The sequence below is a fragment of the Podarcis vaucheri genome, assembly GCF_965113315.1.
Source record: "Podarcis vaucheri genome assembly, chromosome: 15".
Classification (NCBI taxonomy): Eukaryota; Metazoa; Chordata; class Lepidosauria; order Squamata; family Lacertidae; genus Podarcis; species Podarcis vaucheri.
This window is the reverse complement of record NC_138753.1, coordinates 23,674,692-23,699,180: the sequence shown is the minus strand read 5'-3', so window position 1 is coordinate 23,699,180 and position 24,489 is coordinate 23,674,692. Positions and strand designations below refer to the sequence as shown.

At 46.0% G+C, this 24,489-nt stretch overlaps 1 protein-coding gene across 4 annotated transcripts in view; it reads left to right on the top strand.

The window, feature by feature from the left end:
- Positions 1 to 24,489, top strand: part of GRIK4 (glutamate ionotropic receptor kainate type subunit 4) — a 468,306-nt gene that overhangs the window by 157,279 nt on the left and 286,538 nt on the right. For all 4 annotated transcript variants that reach the window (XM_082200947.1, XM_082200945.1, XM_082200946.1 and 1 more), the window contains exon 2: positions 12,929 to 13,060. In XM_082200947.1, coding sequence (XP_082057073.1) covers positions 12,979 to 13,060 — 82 coding nt within the window. In that variant the 5' untranslated portion in view covers positions 12,929 to 12,978. The remainder of the gene's footprint in view (positions 1 to 12,928; positions 13,061 to 24,489) is intronic.

The window sequence follows — 24,489 nt, the reverse complement described above, 5'->3', positions numbered from 1 at the left end:
CTTGTGTGTGTGTGTTTCTTTGTGGCTGATTGCTGTTTTCCCTGTGTAAAGGTCAGAGGGGGCAGGGTTTCTGTTGAGGCAGGGTTTCTGTTGAGGCGGCGCGCGCAGTTAGATCCATCTTTTAGATTTAGGGGAGCTAGTCTCAAACGTTTGTTGGGGGAGATCTCGGTGTTTTTTTGTGTGGGGGAAGTTATTTGTCCTGTCTTCAAGCTTTTTATGATGGAGGACCTCTGTAGCCAACCCCAACGACACGATCTCAAGATGGAAGGGGAGGGAACAGCTGCAGTCGCCTGCGATTCCTGCGCAATGTTTGCCATCTTGCCAAAGGTTGCAGGCAGCTTTACCTGCAGCAATTGCATGTTGATTGCCCTCTTAAAAGACAAAGTCCAGCAACTGGAGGAACGTGTAGCTACGCTCCAAAGAATTAGAGAGCTGGAGCTCTTCTTGGAAGCAACAGAGCACACCGTCTCCACCAAGGAGGAGACAGGGGACTCCCCTGAGAAGGAGTCTAGTTCACCAACACAGGAGCCAGATATATGGAGAAACGTGACTCAAAGAAGTAGGAGGCCCAGGGTTCACTCTGATTGCTTAGAAATACACAATCGCTTTGAGGTCCTCTCCCCTAGCATGGAAGACGAAGAGCAGACTCCATTTGAGGATCTCTCCCTCATTACAGTCGATCAGGTATATGAAGACGAGCAGCAAAGTCAGTCCTCAGGGAATGTGCAGGCGACCTTGGAACGGACAGCTCACGGAAGAACCCCGACCAAACCCAAGAGGAGGCGTGTAGTGGTGATAGGGGATTCCCTACTGAGGGGAACAGAAGCAGTGATCTGTGGGCCTGACAAGATGTCTCGGGAAGTGTGCTGTCTCCCCGGGGCTAAGATCCAAGATGTAACTGAACGACTGCAAGGAATCATAAAACCCACTGACGAATACCCCTTCCTCTTGGTTCATGTGGGAACCAATGACACTGCAAGCAATAGCCTCCAGAAGATCAAAAGAGACTACGAGGCTCTCGGCAGGAAATTGAAGCAACTAAATGCACAAATTGTCATCTCGTCTGTCCTCCCAGTTGAACGACGTGGCCCAGGGAGAGAGGGGAAAATAGTGGAAGTGAACAGCTGGCTTCGCAAATGGTGTAAACAGGAACGGTTTGGATTCTTAGATCACGGACTGCAGTTTCTTGAAGATGGACTTCTGGCAAGCGATGGGCTGCACCTCACAACGGTTGGGAGAAATGTTTTTGCCAAAAACCTCAGAAACCTCATCAGGAGGGCTTTAAACTGACTAATGTGGGGGAGGGAGACAATGCTCCTGAAGGTAGGAGTCTATCAATTAATGAAGATGATCATCCAAATGTCATAGACCAAATGGAGCAAACAGCACGTGGACCTAGTGGTGGGAGGAAAAAATCCTTAAATAAGAGACACGGGGGAATGATTAATGGACTTCAATGTCTGTACACTAATGCGCAAAGCATGGGAAATAAACAAGATGAGCTTGAGCTCTTGGTACAGCAAACTAAATATGACATAATAGGCATCACTGAAACCTGGTGGGATAAGTCCCACGATTGGAATGTAATAATGGGGGGATACAATCTATTTCAGAGAAACAGACCAGACAAGAAAGGAGGAGGAGTGGCGTTATATGTCAGGGATGTGTATACCTGTGAAGAGATCCAAGATTTAGATCCTCAAAGCCAAAGTGAGAGCATTTGGGTCAAAATTAAGGGAGAGAAGAATAACAGAGACCTCATTGTGGGAGTTTACTATAGATCCCCAAGCCAAACGGAGGACATAGATGATGCCTTCCTGGAACAGATGGCCAAGCATGCAAAAGGAAGGGAGATAGTAGTAATGGGGGACTTCAATTACCCGGATATTTGTTGGACGTCAAACTCAGCCAAGAGCATAAGGTCAAACAGATTCCTCACTGGCCTTGCAGACAACTTCATTGTCCAGAAAGTGGGAGAAGCAACAAGAGGAACAGCCATTTTAGATCTGGTCCTAACCAATGTTGATGACCTGGTTAGTGGGGTTGAAGTGGAAGGATCATTAGGCGCGAGTGATCATGCTCTTCTGAAGTTTACTATACAGCGGAAAGGAGCAGCCAAGCATACTAGGACTCAATTTCTTGACTTTAAGAAAGCCGACTTCATAAAACTTAGGGAAGTGCTGGGTGAGATCCCATGGACAACAATACTAAAAGGAAAGGGAGTTCATGATGGCTGGGAGTTTGTTAAGAGGGAGATACTAAAAGCACAACGTCAGGCAATACCAATGAGACGGAAACATGGAAGGTGCCTAAAGAAGCCAGGGTGGCTATCTAAAGAACTTTTAACTGAGTTAAGATTAAAAAAGGATGTGTACAAAAAATGGAAAAGGGGGGAAACCACCAAAGAGGAATTCAAACAAATAGCCAGCACGTGTAGACACAAAGTCAGAAAAGCTAAAGCACAGAATGAACTCAGGCTTGCTAGAGAGGTTAAAAGCAACAAAAAAGGCTTTTATGGGTATGTTCGTAGCAAAAGGAAGAACAAAGAAACAATGGGGTCACTCAGAGGAGAAGATGGTGAAATTCAAACAGGGGACACAGAAAGGGCTGAACTACTCAATGCCTTCTTTGCCTCAGTCTTCTCCGATAAAGAAAACAATGCCCGACCTGAAGAATTTGGAGCAAATGATTCAGCAAAGGAAACACAGCCCAGAATAACTAAGGAGATAGTACAAGAATATTTGGCTAGTTTAGATGTATTCAAGTCTCCAGGGCCAGATGAACTGCATCCAAGAGTATTAAAAGAACTGGCAGATGTGATCTCAGAACCACTGGCAGTCATCTTTGAGAATTCCTGGAGAACAGGCGAAGTCCCGGCAGACTGGAGGAGGGCAAATGTTGTCCCTATTTTCAAAAAGGGGAAAAGAGAGGACCCAAATAATTACCGCCCAGTCAGTCTGACATCAATAGCAGGGAAGGTTCTGGAGCAGATCATTAAGCAAACAGTCTGTGAGCACCTAGAAAGGAATGCTGTGATCACCAATAGTCAGCATGGATTTCTGAAAAATAAGTCATGTCAGACTAACCTGATCTCGTTTTTTGACAGAATTACAAGCCTGGTAGATGAAGGGAACGCAGTGGATGTAGCCTACCTTGATTTCAGCAAGGCATTTGACAAGGTGCCCCATGATATTCTTGTAAAGAAGCTGGTAAAATGCAGTCTTGACTATGCTACCACTCAGTGGATTTGTAACTGGCTGACTGACCGAACCCAAAGGGTGCTCATCAATGGTTCCTCTTCATCCTGGAGAAGAGTGACTAGTGGGGTGCCACAGGGTTCTGTCTTGGGCCCGGTCTTATTCAACATCTTTATCAACGACTTGGATGATGGACTCAAGGGCATCCTGATCAAATTTGCAGATGACACCAAACTGGGAGGGGTGGCTAACACCCCAGAGGACAGGATCACACTTCAAAACGACCTTGACAGATTAGAGAACTGGGCAAAAACAAACAAGATGAATTTTAACAGGGAGAAATGTAAAGTATTGCACTTGGGCAAAAAAAATGAGAGGCACAAATACAAGATGGGTGACACCTGGCTTGAGAGCAGTACATGTGAAAAGGATCTAGGAGTCTTGGTTGACCACAAACTTGACATGAGCCAACAGTGTGACGCGGCAGCTAAAAAAGCCAATGCAATTCTGGGCTGCATCAATAGGAGTATAGCATCTAGATCAAGGGAAGTAATAGTGCCACTGTATTCTGCTCTGGTCAGACCACACCTGGAGTACTGTGTCCAGTTCTGGGCACCACAATTCAAGAAGGACACTGACAAACTGGAACGTGTCCAGAGGAGGGCAACCAAAATGGTCAAAGGCCTGGAAACGATGCCTTATGAGGAACGGCTAAGGGAGCTGGGCATGTTTAGCCTGGAGAAGAGGAGGTTAAGGGGTGATATGATAGCCATGTTCAAATATATAAAAGGATGTCACATAGAGGAGGGAGAAAGGTTGTTTTCTGCTGCTCCAGAGAAGCGGACACGGAGCAATGGATCCAAACTACAAGAAAGAAGATTCCACCTAAACATTAGGAAGAACTTCCTCACAGTAAGAGCTGTTCGACAGTGGAATTTGCTGCCAAGGAGTGTGGTGGAGTCTCCTACTTTGGAGGTCTTTAAGCAGAGGCTTGACAACCATATGTCAGGAGTGCTCTGATGGTGTTTCCTGCTTGGCAGGGGGTTGGACTCGATGGCCCTTGTGGTCTCTTCCAACTCTATGATTCTATGATTCTATGATTCTATGAAATAAGGACAGGAGAGCAGCTTGCCCACTTAAAATGTGCAACAGTGAAAACTACAAAACAGCAGATCAATGTCTGAGTTATGGGGGAACGAGGTAGGGGAGCCCCTATTCCCCCACCTGATTTTCAATTGGCTAAAGTGCTTTTCCTTCTACTGTTTTGTGGGAAAAGCTTTTATTTGGATGGGGTTTTGTCTCAGCTTCCACTCAGTTTTAAATGGAATTTCATTGTCTTTGATATATTATTTTTTAAGGAAAGGCAGGATGCAACATCCATTTAATGTTTAATTAAATGCACACACCCTGACTGGTGACTTAATCTCATTTTAGCTAAATTGTGATCCTCCCCGTAGCCTGATTTCTAAATAGTAGCTAAAGGAACCACATCAAAAGGCAAAGGGGGCCAAGCCTCCTTTACTCTCCCCCCCCCCCGGTATTTCATGCAACCAGCAAATCCATGAATAGCGGAGCTTTGCCTCTGTTTTCAGTGGATTATCTCCAAATAACTTAGAGTGGTCCCTATTGAAATTAATAGACCTAAGTTAGCCCTGTCTATTAATGTCAATAGGTCTGCTCTGAGGACAATGAGCACTGGATACAACTCAGCGACTGGATGTCTCTGAGAAGGTGCACAGAGGCCCCTAAGGACATTAGAGAGAGTTAATGCATGACTGTCAGTGGGTATCAGGGTTTGTAAAATTGCTCTCCTGAGAGGGTGTTAGAAATCGATTTGGTGTGTATGTGTGTGCATGCACTGTAATAGCTAGCTCTGTGTGTCTCTTGCCATCATGCCAGTGCCAGTAAATTCTGACTCGATTCTGCTGTTTTGTCAATAACGCGGAAAGTTCTGAAATAACTGCTCAAAGCCGTCAAATGATATGTTGTTCCATAACTTGATTCAGCTTTGCAAGCACTTGGCAGTAACCAACTTTCTGTGAACTTAAAGTTTCTGAGCCCACTGTGCCCCTGTCATAGGAGTCTGCATGTTCACACTCCTGTAATCTAGATCCAGTAACCTAAGAACCCAATGTTTTGCAATTAGAACCAGCTAATTATTCAATTAAATGAGGAGGGGGGAGAACCTCACAGACCACCTTTACCTCCCTGGAGAAAATGCAGGATATGAATGCAATTAACTAAGTATTCTCAACCCCACTTCCATTTTCGTGGCTTCCTCAGTACTCCCCCACCCCAAATATTTCCTTGCTTTCACTTATTTATACAAGGAGCAACAATCAACATTCAGAAATCCCACCCACACCCAGCAGCAGCACAAAATGTCTATTTAATTACATTTAACTTTTAAATCATTTCAGCTTTAAACAAAGGTATCTCTCCAGAAGTTGTCGTGCATCCTCAGAGGCCTGTAACCATGTTCTATTAATGTTGCTTATGTCATAAAACTATGCCAGGTTGATCAAAAGTGGTGGTTTTCTTGTCTATGTTCCTTTCAAAAAACCAAAACTCACTGGAGAATTTCAGAGGTTTTATTAATTTTTTTAAGCATAGGGAAGAGGCATCACAGCAGAAGGTGCACAGAAGTGGAAGGTGAGGATATAGAGGCCATATGAGAGAATCTAAGGCTGTGTACGCTTTGCACCTTTAAAGCACATTTGGATTGCATTCTTTCCAAGCCCTCAAAATTCCCAGCAACCAGTAACCAACTACAGTGCCCAGAATTATTTGAGGGAACAAATGTGCTTCAAATGTCCTTTAAAGGTATAGCGCATACACTAAGGTGGTTGAGGCAACAGAGGAGCTGTCCAGCTAAGAATCTGCTGAGAACAGGGCAGGATGAGATATTGCACAAGCAGTTGGGAGGCCCAACTGAGCCGCTTTGCGACAGCCCCTGCTGCTCCACCATCTCCCTAGAACGGTGGTTTTCAACCAGTGTGCTGTGGCACCCTGGGGTGCCTTGAATGATGGTCAGGGGTGTCACAGGCCACACTGGCCCCTGTCCCTCTTTCCTTCCCTCCCTCCTCTGATACTGTCTTGCATCTCTGCCTCCCAAAGGCTTACACAGCTGTTTATTGCAGCAGCCCTGGCTATAAGCTCTACAGGTGAATGCTGCCTCTGGGCGGCACCTCTCTTTGGGGTGGGGGCTGCTCAGAGACCAGGGATTCCTAAGGAGAGGGGTGAGGAGAGCAGGCCTCCACAAGGGAGGGTGTTTGAAAAAGGGCGAGAGGCTGCCAGCTCTGCAGGCAGGGGTGACAAAACTGGGCTCCTGAGCCCCACAGAAAGAATGTAGTTGGTTAAGGGAGCTGTGGACTCAAAAAGGTTTAAAACCTACCCTAGAGTGAGTGTCAGCAGGGCCTGCGATAGATTAAGCCTCATCTTCCCATTCCTCACCAAGAATTTTTTCAGCAGCTGTGTAACAGACCAGTAAAAGACTACAGTTACGTTTGCTTCATGATACGTTTTTTTCAGGTTGCGTCCCGCGGCGCCCCGGAAGTACTGGAAAGGGTCACTTCTGGGTTTCGCCGCTCATGCATGCGCAGAAGCACTAAATCGTGCTTCACACATGCACAGATACAGCACTTCAGGTTGCGGGCTTTTCATGTTGTGAATGGGCCTCCGGAATGGATCCCGTTCACAACCAGAGGTACCACTGTATTGTCCAAATGGTATTTCAGGCTGAACTTTGGGTTTCTCCTCACAGATCTCAGAATCTTCCACCTGCCAAAATGCAAATGGAATACCTGGTTCAGAAGCTTCCTTGTGTTGCTGTACACTTGGGGTGAAAGGTTTTGGGCTTCCAAACAGGCACAGTCTGTCCCCGTAGTTATGAGGAGTTAAAACAGTTTTAATCTTTAAAAACCTGACAGAGTAATAAAGAAAAAGGCCTTTGCCTGGAACAAAACACAACGATTTAGAAAGCCTCCCTGGAGAGTGAATTCCACAAGTACGTATCACCCTCAACCAAGAAAGCCCTTTTCCCAGGCACCACACAACTTAGATGATGAAGCAACAGTTTGGTAGAGATAAGTAGATAAGTCAAAATCCACAACGATTACATTTTTGAAGGCTCATTATTTTTGAAAGCCTTGCTTTCCTCTACAAAGAATAAAAAGGGGTTTTTTTATCACTGGGTTTCACAGTTTAAGAGTAAGCATAAAGCGATAACCAGCTGTGGCTTGGCACCCACCACAGTCCTGAAAATTATATGCATATTAAGTTAATTACATGTAATTAAAACATGCAAATTAGCAGAGTAGCCCCTCCCAACACACATTTCACTCTCTGTGCTTAACAATTTACCCACCCCTTAATTACACTGTAATGCTGGGGCATGGGGGTGGGAGAGGAAATTCATCTAACATTGGGGATTGGCCACATCGAACAGATGAAATTGTGTCTCTTTTATTGAACCAACTCCTGTAAGGAGCTTTACAACTTTGCAATAAATCCTCAGGCCTGGATGTTTAGAGCAGGAAAGTGAGAATAAATTCTTATGCTTTGATTTCATGTCTGCCAAAGAAATCTCACAAGATTTGGTAAAATAAAAAAATGCAGAGCTTCAGAACAGCTCACAACTCCGGTAAGAGAGAGCATTTCATGAATCTCTTGGGGTAGATGTGTCTGCATGATTCTCATTTAGGGAATCAGATGCATTGTTACAATGGTTCATATATGGACTTAGTTGCTGCTGGAGCACAATGCAGTCGTACAGTCCCTTGTGTACTGAAAGGCAGTGCATATCTTGCCTTGAAAGAGTGGGAAGGATAATTGAATTGTTGAGTGACCATCAAAGAATTACTTTCACTAACTGGGCAGCTAAGAGGCATAAATGTTTCTTCCAAATCTCTATTTCAACCTGGGCGGTAGTGGTGAGAGTGTCTAATCCCATCTTATTCCTCTAGATATCCCAAACAAGTCATTCTTTCTGCGACTAACTTACTTCACAAGGTCGTGCATAAACACTAAGGCCTCCTGCAGTGCACACCCTGATATTTCTCAGTCTGCAGATACTCTGGTATGTTTTGAACCATTGGGCTTATTGTAGGGCTATGACATTTTTCATTTGTATTCTTAGGCAAACAACAAACACCCTCTTAGCTTTTAAGTCTGTGGTGGTGGGCTTCAGTAGTGTTTGATGTTGTGAGTGTGAGAGACTGTGTGTGTGTGTGTGCGTGAGAGAGAGAGAGAGAGAGAGAGAGAGAGAAGATTGGACAATGATAATGAAATGTCAGACTTCCTGGATCTGAGAAAATGACTTCCTGGTCTGAGAACACAACTTCCATGCATGTGTACACACTTAAAAAATTAAGCCTTTACATATTTTTCTATTTTGGCTGGTGGAGCTAAATGACTGCCATTAAGCCAAAGGTGATTTGGCAGGTACAGGTTCAGCCCTGAGTAGATAAGACACTAATCAACTGCTCAAATGGAAATCTTTCCTTCTTCTGCATTTCCTCGGCTGTACACTGACTGGCTGCTCAGCTGCAATTACCGACACTTTCCAGGATCCTCTTGGATTTCTCTCTCCTCCTTCTGCCTCATTTATCATCACTGCTGCCCCAGGACAGCACAGCTGTTCTTGGGCTCTCACAGCTAAAGTCGGCATCTGAGGGGATTTTCTGGCTGTCAGGCAACTTCTGGTGGCTGTTCTCTCTTCTGTCCGCCTCTTCCAAACCATCCATTTTGTACCTTTACATCCTTAATTCAGTCTCCTGCTCCTGATTTTCTGACCAGCATGCACTTCTCCCATTTATCAAGCTCATTGTGAAACGTGCCCAAAGGGTGTATTTATTTACGGGATCTCTTTGTCGCTGGAGGCCTGCGATCAAACAGTCGTTTGGTTAGTGCAAATCATTATATGAAATTCAAGCTCCAACTCCGGCATGACAGCCTCTTTAGCCGCATGGCTAAAGGCACACAGTACAGTGGTACCAGGGACGTGGGTGGTGCTGTGGGTTAAACCACAGAGCCTAGGACTTGCTGATCAGAAGGTTGGCGGTTCAAATCCCCACAATGGGGTGAGCTCCCGTTGCTTGGTCCCTGCTCCTGCCAACCTAGCAGTTCAAAAGCACGTCAAAGTGCAAGTAGATAAATAGGTACTGCTCCGGCGGGAAGGTAAACGGCATTTCCGTGTGCTGCTCTGGTTCGCCAGAAGCAGCTTAGTCATGCTGGCCACATGACCCAGAAGCTGTATGCCAGCTCCCTCGGCCAATAAAGCGAGATGAGCGCCACAACCCCAGAGTCGGCCACGACTGGACCTAATGCTCAGGGGTCCCTTTACCTTTATCTTACAGTGGTACCTCGGGTTACAGATGCTTCAGGTTACAGACTCTTCAGGTTACAGACTCTGCTAACCCAGAAATAGTACCTCGGGTTAAGAACTATGCTTCAGAATGAGAACAGAAATCACGTGGTGGTGGCAGTGGGAGACCCCATTATCTAAAGTGGTACCTCAGGTTAAGAACAGTTTCAGGTTAAGAATGGACCTCCAGAACGAATTAAGTTCTTAACCCAAGGTACCACTGTACACCGTACCCTAGGCCTTCTCTGAGAGCTGTCCCAACATCTCCACTTATACTTTCCCCTCGATTCTTACTTCTCCTTTATTCCCTTCCCCGAAGCTATACAGCCCTGTACTGCCCACCTCACAGTTCACTCCTGGGCTCTTTCTTCCTGTTTATTTACTTCTTCCGACTACTACCAGCCCACAACCACTTTTCTTCCTTGCATTCCTGTGATGTTTACCCCAGCCGCGTGGACCTTTCTCTTCACTCACAGAAGTTGTTCTGTGTGTCAGCATCCTATTGCTGACACTTTCACCCTGAGCAGTCAGAATGTGTGGCAATCAGCACCCTAATTTGCTGCATTTGAAATCCTCCTTTTCTACAGGAAGGGTGAGAAGAGTTGACATTGTCAAAGATCCCATCTTCTACCCACTAATGATAGAACAGAACCTGCCTATCATGTCTTCTGGCAGGACTTGCAACATGTCTTCATACTTACCTTATTAAAGCTAAATTCTCAGCAAGGTTCTGATTTTCTGCTTGGTTATATTACTACAGCAACATGGCCTCACTAATGCTGCCTTGTAAATTGGCCACTATAACGGTTTTTTTCAGGTAATTGCCACTGTCTGTTCCCTTTGCATTTCCTTTCCCTCTCAAGTCAGACTACTATGCTCCTTCCCATTCCCATATTTCTAAGTGTTTGCCAGTTCAGCATCACACTAAAGAACAGATCTGTCTATTCTGGTTTCTTTCCATTTCTCATTTTTCCAACATTCAGTTCAGTTCTCCCCATTCCTACATCTAATATACACAGGTCTGTAAGCGGTTTTGCCTCGTATACACATTTTTGCAAGCGTTCTCCCACAGCAGAATGCATGTTGTACATGATTTTCATGCATATAAGCATTTCTGTGCACGTTCACCCCCAATATGTGCTCTCTTTTTTTTTGTATGTATTTTTCAGTTGGAGAACTACATTGCAAAATTCAGAGAAGAGTGAATTTGGAGGCGTAGTTGTGTTTTGGACAACAATTTAAGCACTGCAACTTTAAAAGATCTTGGGTTGAGGGGGTTGGATACCCCCTAGCCTTCATTGGATTTTGTGATGAATTTGTAGATGTGTCATTCAGTCAAAACATCAGCAGGATCTCAAAAGAAGCCAGTAAATTTTGCAAGAATAAAACCCTTTAAAAATACACTCGGGGAGGTTTGTACAACCTTAGTAACTTAGAGCTTTTAAAAACTCAAAATATACAGCTATCTCCACTCCCCCCCATTTTTTTCTAAAAAAGAAACCCAGGCGATAGAAATGCGAATAAAATAGCATGAGCTTGATGTCTATTTTGTTTTGCCACACTCTTGCATATGCAGAACGTGTGAATTACTCTTAATTTGTTTATATGACTTAAAAGAGTGGAGAAGGACCGATAAATTCTATACGATGCCCCAGAGAGCCAATATGGGGGAAATAATTCATCCTTACTGTGCTGCCATTTGCTGGATATGACAAGTTTTATTTTTCATGGCTCTTCCTCTGAACCACCCTTCTTCAAATTCTCCCTCCCACAGTTCTTTCTGTGATCTTTTATTCAGTTTTGCAGCTGCATCTCTGAAATGAAAGAAAATAGCTCTTAATAATTACATAACTGCCACCCTGTGCTCCAGCCCAGCCCAACAATTGCCAGCACAATGTGAGATATAATTAGCACCTCCTTCCACCTGCCCATCAATCTTGGACTGGTGTGGCCTATGCTTTGGTCAAAAGCTGTCTCCTCTGGTGCTGGATTGATATCTGATGAATATTATTTATTAAATTTTTATGCCACACTTCATCCGAAGATCACAGGGCGGTTTACAATCCCTTGCAAATTCCGGTAGCTTGAACAATGGTTGGAATTCAAGGCACCAAGGGGGTGAATGGAGAGGTAGGAAGGTTTAAAGCAGAGGTTGGAAAGCCTGTGGTCCTCCAGATGTTGCCCCATCCAGAAGGATGTTGGGAGTTGGAGTCCAACAACATCTGGATGTCCATGAGGATCTCCATCCCTCCATCCAGGTCACTCTTTGTTGTTGTTTAGTCGTTTAGTCGTGTCCGGCTCTTCGTGACCCAATGGACCAGAACACGCCAGGCACTCCTGTCTTCCACTGCTTCCCGCAGTTTGGTCAAACTCATGCTGGTAGCTTCAAGAACACTGTCCAACCATCTCGTCCTCTGTTGTCCCCTTCTCCTTGTGCCCTCCATCTTTCCCAACATCAGGGTCTTTTCCAGGGAGTCTTCTCTTCTCATGAGGTGGCCAAAGTATTGGAGCCTCAGCTTCAGGATCTGTCTTTCCAGTGAGCACTCAGGGCGGATTTCTTTAAGAATGGATAGGTTTGATCTTCTTGCAGTCCATGGGACTCTCAAGAGTCTCTTAATATGTCTAGGATATATAAAAATTGCAGAGCGCTGTACAAGAGAATAAAAAGCATGCAGTACATAATAAAACAATGTAAAAATGGCACAAAACAGAATCTCATACTTTGTGCTTGCCAAAACATCACTACTCTGAAAATATTTGGGTGAAAATATTTGTTTTAGCAAATCATGAGAGTGTGCCTCATTTCTAAATTTGTGTCAAGCTTCAGATACACTTTATGGCTAGGTGCAGCAGTTTGTGTTTGTGTATATATTTGTTTGAGGGGGGATTGTGACAGAAAAGGAACAATCCACAGGTCCATAGGTGATTGACATCTTCAAAGGCATACTGGTGATCCATTTCCATTGGAGACAAGGCAGACAGCTTGGCTTCTCAGTGAGATATAAATTGCTCAGACTGAGGTATTGCCTTGGATTTGAGGGTTTTATAAGGCTTCGTGTGTCCCCTATTGGCCTGTGGGATCAGCTGCATTCAGGGTAGAATAGGGTTGTCATATTTCAAAAAGTGAAAATCGGGACACAAAAGTTGTCAAGCTTCTCGGGGAGTTTTCCAGCCAAAATCTACACCACTGACATGGGCTGCCATTTGATTTTCAGCCAGAGGTTTGCGAGGGCTAAATACAGACTATGTCCAGGAAATTCCAGACGTTATGGCAACCTTAGCGTAGAACTGCAGCGTAGAGGGCATTCTTGTGATTGACAGGAGGAGTTTTCATAGCAACCTTTTTCTCTTTCTCTCTCTTTTGCAGAGTTATGTCATGCCCAGACCACCGCAGGGCTCCATGAGGATTTATAGAAGATGCACGGGATCTTGGCGCCTCTGGTGCTCCTTTTGGTGTGGCTAATGGAGATTGCTGCCAGTCCCCACTCTCTGAGGATTGGTGAGTAAAGAAAATTATGCAGCTACCATGGATTTAACTACAGCCCCTGGCTAGTGCACTCCATTCCCGGGAGAAACCAAGGACCCAGTTCACAATAACAGGAAAGGCCAATGGGTGACCTGCAAAACTAGATCCAACCCCAGTATTATCTCTCCCCTGGATACCCCTCTAAATTTGAAAGAATCCACACTGCAGTGTTATCATGGTCATTGCCGATTCATATGCAAGGTCCCAGCTATGGCAGAGTCCTTCATCAGGGCATATCCTGGACTGCCAGCTTTATTATAAGAGAGGGTGTTCATTTAGGAGGATGAAACATGTTTTTCCCCCTCCCTGGACCACTGCATCAGTAATCGAAGGCCCCCAAAGGATGCACAACCTACTCTGGAAGGCTTATATAATCTAGATGAAATAAATGAGGCATAAGTCTGGTGTAAGGAGAAATCAGTTTGACTTAGTGCGCACTTATTTTAGAAATTAATCTAGAAAATGAATGAATGAGCCCATTCATTTGTTCTTTGCTGGCGGAATCAGCAAATGTGAATGTGAATGAATGTCAAGGAAAGAATGAAGATGCATTTATTTGCTCCTATGTTCATTTGTTTTTAACTGTTTTGCATTGGAGGAATTGTTTTGCACTGCAGAAACAAGCTAGGACATGGTGTACATTACGGTTTACAAGATATGTGGAAAGAGAGAGGAAGAGAAACAGAGCAGTGAAATTGATAAGAGTGGAAAGCTGTGTTTACTTTAGATGACAGAGGGTGGCTGAACGCCCTTTTCAGTTACGTATAGATACGGACCCTTTATCATACCTGTGGCAGATCATTTCCCAGGGGAAGGGGGAAGGGTGTAGAATGTCTACAAATTTCTTGCAACTTGGATCAAAAACAAAGACGTTACAGGCAGTGGAAGACTAGTTGGGCCTTCTATTGAATTCAGTGGGATGATGAATGAACTAATGAGTTAATGCAATCCCAATAATATTTAAATTAAGTGAATGCAATATGTTACAATGAAAATGAATGGAAAAATGGCATATATATATGCCATTACAAGCACTTTCCCATAGACTTTTGATTGTATAATAAGCACTAAGGATGGGATATGGGAATTTGAGATTCCAGCAGAGGCATCAGGGAAATGAGGCTCAAGGGACACTTAAAGATGATGCCTTCCTTCTTTCTGCCTCTCTACCACTGCTCTGCCCTTGGCTTCCCTGGCAGACCCAATATTGATATATGCTTCCTATCTGACCATGAATGGCTTGGACTGATCCCACGCCTTCTCACCAGAGAACCCTTTATCAGGTCTCTGTAGCATCAAAGTGCATTGGACTGGCTTTTTTTGCTCTGCAAGGTTCTAAGGATCTCTTAGCAGAATTTTCAGTGGCCTCAATAAATTGCAGTTTTGAGGATTATTTATGTGCAAACTCTGCCAGTTTGCATCCGATGTAAGTTTCTAGTGAAATGTGCTCTTGACTTCCTATGTAGAGAAGCTGTAAGGTTCCCTTGCTTGCTCCAGGAACTTCTTGTCTCCAAAGCATACCTCAAAAGCAAGAGGGCATCGCGACTTGGTTCCCCTCAAGATGATACCATCTTATGGGGAGCCTTTTGTATCTAAATTTGCAGTCGAGGTCATTTGGGTTCAGCGCTGAGGAAAGGCACAGTTAATTCTGGTAACTTTGAGGTGGCGTGCTTCATTCTTAACGTTGCAGGTAAAAATGTATGTATATTTCTTCTCTGTTCTTTAAAACTGCCTTTGATGCTGGTTGGGGGTGCCACCAAACTGCTAATGATGTCTTGGTACTTTGTGTAGGAGGGGATGCAGACTTGTGCTTTTTATTCAGAGAGGTCAGGGAAAGGAGGTTGTCTACTTTTATGGCATTTATTCTCTTCTTGGGTGGATTAGAAAAGAAGGACAGCAGCTCTCTTTCATTGTATTGGCACCTCACTTCGTGGGCAGGAAAAGAAACAATCTCCCCATCAACTGTCGCTGGATGCTACAAGCTGTTATATTAACTCTTTGCAGCTGATAAGAAGCTAATCTTCCCTCTCCTGATGTAGGCAGGCAACATCTATTTTTTATAGTACCTATTAATAAGGACTAGCAGAATTCTGAACCCACTGCAAGATCAAATCCAATGAGATAGCATTTTTAGATGTTTCCTGTCTTACGTTTTCATGGAAGAAGAAGAAGAAAAGGCAACACCAATACAAAAGGACGAAGAGGCAAGCCTCAAAATGGAACTGGAAAATGTAGAGAGCTTTAATAAATAGTCAATTGTCTTGACCATTTTGCTGGAAAATTTCTTCAGGGACATAAGAATTATATTTGTTGAATTAGCCCAAGTAAGGTTCCTAGGCTTCTTCTGGAATGTATTGGGTAGTTTACTATTTTATTAAAGTTCCAGTATTTTCCAGTAGCACTTTGAGGCTTGCCTCTTTCCACCACCCCTCTGAGCCTTCACACCAGCATTCCTTGTGTTGTTTCAAAAGTGGCCTCATTTGCATTACTATAGTCAGAGTCCATCTTTTTTGGCAAATGAAAGTGTGTTTCGTGTGAAAATGCACTACTATAAACCAGTTTCAAACCAGTGTAATTACCATGTTTCCCAGACAAAAAACTAAGATAAAACCTGAGAACTGTAGCTTGGTTGTGAAACAGCTGGGTGTGTATAAAGGGATTCTTAACATTCTCACAAAATGTATTGACAAATAAACCACTTTTGTGGTGGAAATGGAAACAACAAGAAATACCAACACTAGGAGAATGGCAGACCAAGATGATGGAATATGCAGAACTGGCAAGACTGTCCGGGAAGATCCGAAACCAGCAAGACCAACTGTTCAAAAGAGACTGGAGTAAATTTATATCATATTTGAAAGAACATTGTAAAAATTTGATAACACTAACAGGACTGATTTAAAGTTCTTTGCAAATATAGTTACTTGTTTACAGTTATATAGTATTTTGAATTAATTACTGGTAAAATAACGTAAATAAGAGGAACGGGAAATGCTAAGATAGGTAAGGAAATTTGAAAGTTAACTGGGGGGAAGGGGGGGAAGTAGTCGACCCAAAAGGGTCAGAATATATGTAATGATAAGAATACATTGCTGTTTTTGTGTTGAAATGGAAACTGATAAATATTATTTTAAAAAGACAAATAAAACCACTGTGGTCTAAACCAGTGTTTCCCAACCTTTTTTTGGCAAAGGCACACTTGTTTCATGAAAAAAATCTCGAGGCACACCACCATTACAGCCCCGTGACGTCAGCGCGCAGCGTCACGCCGGGAGGGACATGAATTGCTAGCAAATTACATAATCACCTCCTTGAGGGCTGGCTCATCTTCTCCGAAGGCAGAACCCCATTAATTAACAGCACAGACTGAAAATCTCAGTCATGCACAGTCATGCACATGTGGGGGCTAAATGAGGACGAAGACCGGGCAGAGAGCAGGGTTCAAATCACCCCACCTGGCCAGGACAATCCCTGGGTGCTCCCTTGGGCCACTCGCCTGACCCACCTCGCAGGGCTGTTGTTGCGAGGATAACACGGGGAGAACCACGCGCGCCCCCGGGAGCTCCTTGGAGGAGAAAGCGGGCGATGAATGCAATGCACGAAATATATGAGAGGCGACCAGGTTTTGCAGGTGAGGAGCCCCCGCCAGCCTCCGCTTCCAACACCCGGCGCAACGACGCCGAAGTTTCCCCCCAGGCTCGGCTCGGGGAGCAGCGCTGCTCCCCCCCGGCTCCCCTTCGCCCTCCCGGCTCTCTCTGCCGCCCACTGGGGACCCCCCTCACCTGCCAAGTCCGGAGCGCCGGTGGAAGTTGCATGCATGCATGCAGGACGCCACGTTGCCATTGCATTGCACTGCACTCCATGCAACGCCTGCACGCATGCATTGCCTTGCATGCCTGCCAAGGGGTCTCCCCGCGGTCCGATGCGTCCCCTCCGGCGCGGATGCAGCATTGCAAAAATAAAAAACCCCTGACGCAGCCCTACCTGGGGGGCAGCCTCCGCCTCCGCCGCTCCGCCTCCGCGGGGATCCCCGGGCTCCATCCTGCCGCCCGATCTCCGCGGGGGCGCAGGCAGGCTGCGCGGGGTCTGCGCAGAACAGCCCCTGCCCGCCCGGCCACCGCACTCATTCCATGGCCGGGAGAAGAGCGCTTCAAACAAAACGCCCGGCCCGCCAGGAAACGTAGATTGCGCACCCTGCACGGGCGCGGAGCCCAAGGGCGAGGGGACTACGGATCCCGGCAGCCCCCGCGCCGGGTACGGAGGGGGAGAGGCCGGGTGCAGGGATGGAGGGACGGGTGGGCGAGCGAGTGAGTGAGTGGCAGCCGCCAAGCCTTGGCCGAGAGCCAGGAAGGGCCTCACCGGAGGAGGAGGAGGAGGGAGGCGCAGAGCGGGAGGGAGGGAACCCCAGGGGTCATCTAGTGACGGCGCCCCAATCGAAAATTTGACTTTTAAAAAAAAATCTTTCGAATTTTTTAATTTTTCCCGCGGCACACCAGGCAACATCTCGCGGCACACTAGTGTGCCGCGGAACAGTGGTTGGGAAACACTGGTCTAAACCACAGAGCCTAGGGCTTGCCAGTCAGAAGGTCAGCAGTTTGAATCCCCACGATGGGGTGAGCTCCTGTTGTTCGGTCCCTGCTCCTGCCAACATAGCAGTTCGAAAGCACGTCAAAGTGCAAGTAGATAAATAGGTACCGCTCCGGCGGGAAGGTAAACGGCGTTTCCGTGCGCTGCTCTGGTTCGCCAGAAGCGACTTAGTCATGGTGGCCACATGGCCCTGAAGCTGTACACCGGCTCCCTCGGCCAATAAAGCGAGATGAGCGCCGCAACCACTGAGTTGTCCGCGACTGGACCTAATGGTCAGGGGTCCCTTTACCTTTACCTAGGTTTGTAGTGTAGACTTCCTCCTATACAGACCACATGTTTGCAAGTTGTATTTAATAACATTACTTTAATTTAAAGCCACACCTTGTGTTTTGCCAGTTCATTTCCCATGTCTTTACACAGCAGCCTTTTTCTTATGCTTAGAGATAGACTTGAGTTGTTGAACTTTTGGCTGTTTCAATACTGAAACCTATTTTGTCTTTAGAGAATGCTGAGGCCATGGGGGCTTTTTTGGGGGGAGGGGATGTCTCTGGCACGAAAATGAGACTGTCTCTCTCCCTCTTCCCTTCCCTGAAAACCTTTCCATTTAGAAACATGACTACCATTTAGGAAAACAGCCATCCCTGGAGGCCATGCAAACAAGCTCTCCTCCTCTGGCTAGCAGTAATTAGAGCACCTCTTGGCTACTGATCACACCTATTTTGGGTATGGCAGGATCAAGGGTCTGCTTGCTCCAGAGGGAGGAGAGCTAATTACTGCTAGCCGGAGGGGGAAATGGAGAAGAGTGGCGAACAGATGGAACTGAGGGAGAAGTAGGTCAATAAGACACATTAGGGTGTGATTAGCTGACTGTACAGAGAAGGCTGCAGAGCTCTCTAGGAACAGTTAAAGGCTCAAAAATGGTCCCTGCAGATGATATAAAGGTGGGCTGAGGCTTTCGAGGCTGCGAGCCCCTGCTGTGGCCCCATTTCATGCCTTTGTGGATATTTGTGCGTCAAAATGGAACACCCCTCTGGGAACTACCTCTTTGTCTTAGAAATGCTACTCAGACAGCAAGGCCAACTATTGCTCTCCTTGTTGGTCCACCTCAAGGCCTCTCCCATGTCCCATGTCCTCCTTTCTCTACCAGATCCAGCCACCACCTGTGGATAAATGTTCTTGTGGAATTTATGGCAAGTGAGCAAGCCATCTGCTTTAATGATGTGCAAGACGGTTTTGTTTATTTCTGTGGGTATTTCTGTCATCCTGAATATTTACGCCTCATATGCAGGATACTGCCTCCTCACATACAAAAAGCAAAAGTGTTTGTGTGTGGTGTCGTCCCCCCCCCCCAGTGTCACCAACTTCTTTTTGCAATTTCTGGATTGGTGTTACAAATTGCAGGTGGAATAGGCTCGACTAAGCACCGTTCCCTTTGCAATTGGATTCCCTGTTTAGAATAGACCAAGCAAGCAGGGATGGCTTGGTCAGTAGAACAGGAGATCTCAGGGTCATGGGTTTGAGCCTCACGCTGGGCAAAAGATTCCTGCACTGCAGGGGTTGGATTAGATGACCTCTGGGATCCCTTCCAACTCTACCATTCTATGATTCAGTGAATTACTGAATAGTTATTGTTACATGGGCAAGTTGGCTAAGTGACACATGTCCCCCGTGCAGATGTATTCAACAGCTTAATAATTTGCCTGCCCTGCATAGATAGGTTGCTGCTTTCCCCACTGCTAATCTCATGGGAATATTCTTATCACAGTTGCCTACTTTGGGAGCAGAAAGCCGCTGCCCTTTGTAGCATTCCTATGTCTGAGTATGAAAATGCTGGGATGTACCATACAGTCCTGAGAGGTGTGGATCTGCAGAAGAACATGCTTTGCAGAGAATACTAGTCCTACTCAGAGTAGGCCCACTGAAGTTAATGCGCATGACTCCCTTAGGTTCATTAATTTCACTGGGTCTACTCTAGAACTTAGAACTTAGTTGGCTTACAGCCCTGAGGAATATGATAGAGCAAATAAGGAGAGCCTGCTGGATGAGGCCAATGGCCCATCTAGTCCAGTATCCTGTTCTCACAGTGGCCAACCAGATGCTCGTGGGAGCCTGCAAACAGAACCTGAGCAGAAGAGCATTTTCTTCTTCTTTGGTTTACAACAATTGGTATTCAGAAGCTTTGCTGCCTCCGACTACTTCTGAGCAAATGCCTTGTGAAGAGAAGGTCCCAGCTTGAAACACTCACTGACATCTCAAGTTGTAGGTGATGGGAAAGACCTAACTCTGCCTGGAACCCTGGTGTCTTGAGCCCCATGGAGATGTCTTGGCAGGATTGGTCGAATGGGGAGGAGGAGTGTGGGAGCTCAGGAAGCTGGAGGACTTTGAATCTGTGGAGGAGCCCAGTGGGCTGTGAGGTCATGATGAAGGCCCTCAGGAGGGCTCTGACTTTGGGGAGGGTCCCAGCTGGGGGAAGGGCAGAGTGTGGTTTAACAATTCACCTTCCTCTGTAGGGAACTCTGAGGACTGTAGCTCTGGGAGGAAAATAGGGGTGTCCTAATAACTGCTGGGACGCGGGTGGCACTGTGGGTTAAACCACAAAGCCTAGGACTTGCCGATCAGAAGGTCGGCAGTTCGAATCCCTGCAACGGGGTGAGCTCCCATTGCTCGGTCCCTGCTCCTGCCAACCTAGCAGTTCGAAAGCACATCAAAGTGCAAGTAGATAAATAGGTACCGCTCCGGCGGGAAGGTAAAGAGCGTTTCCATGCACTGCTCTGGTTCGCCAGAAGTGGCTTAGTCATGCTGGCCACATGACCCAGAAGCTGTATGCTGGCTCCCTCGGCCAATGAAGCGAGATGAGCGCCCCAACCCCAGAGTCGGCCACGACTGGACCTGATGGTCAGGGGTCCCTTTACCTAATAACTGCCAGCAGCCTTAACAAACTGCAGCTCACATCATTCTTTCGGGGAAGCCATGCCTGTTTAAAGTGGTACCATAGTGCTCTAAATGTATGGTGTGAGTGTGGCCTGTGTCTCCCTCCCTCCCTCCATCCACCCACCCGGCCTGGCGCCTGCTCTGCCTGTCAGTTAGCAAAACTACGGAGACAGGCTTAATTCTTGCCAGCACGTAAACTATTCTTCGGCAATCACTTATGCGACGCAGCGTCCCCTTGAAACTCTGTGGGATTTTGTGTCCATAAATTGCTTAATTGCTTTGGAGAACTCACCCACACATCCTTTGCAAAGGGCAGTCTCTTTCTCAGGGAGCCTAGCATATAATGAGCGGAAGTTGTGGGGGGTGTTGACAAAGGGAAAAAGAAGTCTGCAAAACTCTCGCTATTTACAACTGTGAGCACCCATCCCTGGCTTACCCGCCTCCCCACAGGCAACATGCTGAGGAAGAAAAGGATACACAAGGACAGTGTTGTGGTTTTAAGGGGCTGTTCATATCACATTATAAGAACATAAGAAAAACCTACTGGATCAAGCCAGTAGCCCTGCCCTGCCTAGTCCAGCCCCCTGTTCTCACAGTGGCCAAGCAGATGACTGTGGAAAACCCGCAAGCAGGTTCCTGAGTGCAACAGGAAATCTCCTGTGGCTGAATTTGCCACTAAACTAGTCTCTTCCCCTCCTAATGACCAGGAATAATGCACACCATTGAGAAGATGTCTGGTTGCTACTGTCCAGATGCTGAACTTCAGTTCCCATCATTGACTACCATTGTCCATGCTGGCAGGGGCTGATGGGAGTTGGAGTCTGACAGCATCTGGTTCCCCTCTCTGCTCTCTAGCATCCCTAAACACCTGAACTGAGCTCTCAGCTCCCATCCCTGCGCAACACCAGCCTTCACTTGCGCTACTGCTCTCCTCCAGCCTCAGTATATTACTGCAGTCAGCTTGAATTCTGAAAGGAGCAAATTGATGAGAAGAGACAGCTGAGGGGAGGCATTTCCTCATGTAAATAAAAATCCTTGCTGATGCATGTCTTGGCAAATTTGCCCGGTTGTGACATTATAAATGTTTCCATTTCCCCCCGTACAAACCCAAGTCAAACCCATCATGCTGGAATAAATTCATTGTTTTTATTTATGTTACCGGAGTGTGAAAGAAAGGTGCGAGGCACAAACGTGACATTCATTTGTAAGCTCCTTGCCCCTCTTAATTTTCTTTTGAGGCAATGCCAAGGGAGTTATCTTTTATCTTATGTTCTATGTGACACCTGAATAAAATCGGCAACAGCACCCACAAATATATGTCAGCCCTTCTTCAAGCTTCCCATCATCCCAAAATGCCCTCTTGCTACTTTTCCTCATCTTGATCTGTATACCAGATCAATCTGCAAAGTTACTCTATATGCCAGGGAGCAACTATCTGAGATGAGAATGGCAAATGATGGAGCAGAGGTGCTGATTTTAGTCCTGTTCAAAGAGCATCCAAATATATCTTTCATTTGTGGAATTATGGGATGGTTAAAGGAGGGAGTGGGACTGTAGCTCAGTGATGAGGCACTGGCTTTGCAACCCAAAGTTCCCAGGTTCAACCCAGCTTCTTTTAACTAATTATACATTGAAAAAATTTAAGTAGTAATTGATGGGCTTTCTGCCTGAGACCCTGGAGATCTGCTGCCAGTCAGAGTAGACATTGTTGGTCTAGGTGGGCAGAGTGTCTGGCCCAGTGCAGTGCCTTTGATTTGTACTGTGTCCAGCCCCCTGCATCATAACCATCATTATTTCTTCAATTTATTGGTTGCCTTTTTACCAAAGTACAGTGGTACCTCGGGTTACATACGCTTCAGGTTACATATGCTTCAGGTTACAGACACTTCAGGTTACAGACTCCACTAACCCAGAAATAGTACCTCGGGTTAAGAACTTTGCTTCAGGATGAGAACAGAAATTGTGAGGCAGTGGCAGCGGGAGGCCCCATTAGCTAAAGTGGTGCTTCAGGTTAAGAACAGTTTCAGGTTAAGAACAGACCTCTGGAACGAATTAAGTACTTAACCCGAGGTACCACTGTAACTTAAAGTGATTTGCAATATATAAGCAAGCAAACACATACTCTGAAACCAGCATTTCAGAAAAACAAACAACAACCTAAAAGACAAGCCTATTTTTAAAAGGCAGGATTAAAAAATCCCACCCACGCAAGGAGGCCACAGATAATCAAGAGCCTGAACAAAATGAAAGGTTTCTTGCCTGGTGCCTAATGTCATGTAATAATGTGCCCGGTGAGCCTCCCTAGGGAGAGCATTCCACAAGTGGGGAGACACCACTGAAAAGGCCCGTTCTCATGTTGGCACCCTCTGGACCTCCCAAGGAGGGGGCATGCAGAGGCCACAGAAGATGGTCACAAGGTCTGGGTCGGTTCATATGGGGAAAGGTGGTCCTTGAGGTCCTGGATGTTAGAATTCCTGCTCCATGATTGCAGTCATGGGATTGTCGTCTATCACATGACGGTATATGTTTTGACTTCACAGAGTGGGAAGTGACGGAGACAGGATGTTTGTGTTACTGTGTTCCGTGAAGTGGGACTATTGTCCTTTGTTCTTTCTCTTTGCTGTCTGATGCTAGAGAGAGAGGGAGCCATGTTGCAGTGCTCTCTGTGTGTTTATATGTAAATAAAGTAGAGTAGACAAAATGCTGAGTTGCTGAGGTCTGTTACTCAAGCCGCGCAAACTATGCGGATCCCTAAGTGTGCCGATGTCTGTTGGCATTGGTCGCTGTGATGTTCGGGCAGAAGAAAGCTTTTGAAGCTCCCAAACGATTGACCAGAAGGGAGGGAACATGCCTGTCAGGCATGTTTCTCTGTGAGGGTCCTACTCGAGAGTAGGACAAGCTCCTGACACTGGGGTCCTGAGCTGCATAAGGCTTTCTAGGTCAAAACCAGCCCTTTGAATCGGGCCCAGAAACTAATTGGTAGTCGGTGTAGTTGGGTCAGAATTGGTGTTATGTTCTCAGACCGTCTTGCTGGGATGAGCCACCTGGCTGCTGAATTCTGCACCAACTGCAGTTTCTCAATCACCTTCAAAGGCAGCCCCATGTATGAGCTAAACTAGAGGTTGCCAAAGCATAGATAGCAGGTGTTAGGCAGTCCCTGTCCAGACAGGGAGCATAGCTGGGCCTCCAGCCAAAGCTGATAGAAAGTACTTCTTACCACAGAGGCCACCTGAGCCTCAAGTGACAGGGATGGAAACAGAAGTCCCCCAGGCTATGTACCTGCTCTTTTTAAAGAGCAAGCCACCAGGATCCTCAGAGGCATCACCTCCCCACTGATTCACCTTTCACAATCCAAACCCTTCCTAATCTTTATGCAATGAGAGAGCTGCAAGCACGTTCCTTTCTTCAATGTATTAATATGCCAGTGTAAGTGATGGATTGATTTAAAACTAATTTGATCAACTTTTTAACTGGATGACTGTCTGAGTTAACGCAAAGTTCTTGTCAGCACAGAGCTGCTGTGCCAATTGACTGTTCACTATGGGCCTTCAGAAAGGCAGATTTCTCCATTAAGCCTTTTGCCTCTGTGTTTGGCTTTCATTACAGCGACACTGTCTCTTGCTATTGTCACGCTGTGAGATTTGCTGCCCCGAAAGGTCATTGATTCAGCTGATGAAACCGGATTTTCTAAAAGGTGTTGGGATAATTTTTACAACGGTTAATAACTATTGTAATCATGCAGGCGGCGATAGGGATAATCCTGTCTTTTGTGGAGGTTTAAGAAATTGCCTGCTGCAATGGAAGCGGAGTGCAGCCACCCACAAATGGGCGACGGCGTCACCTCCTGCAGAAACTCTGTGCCGTGACACCTCCTAGACAGGTTC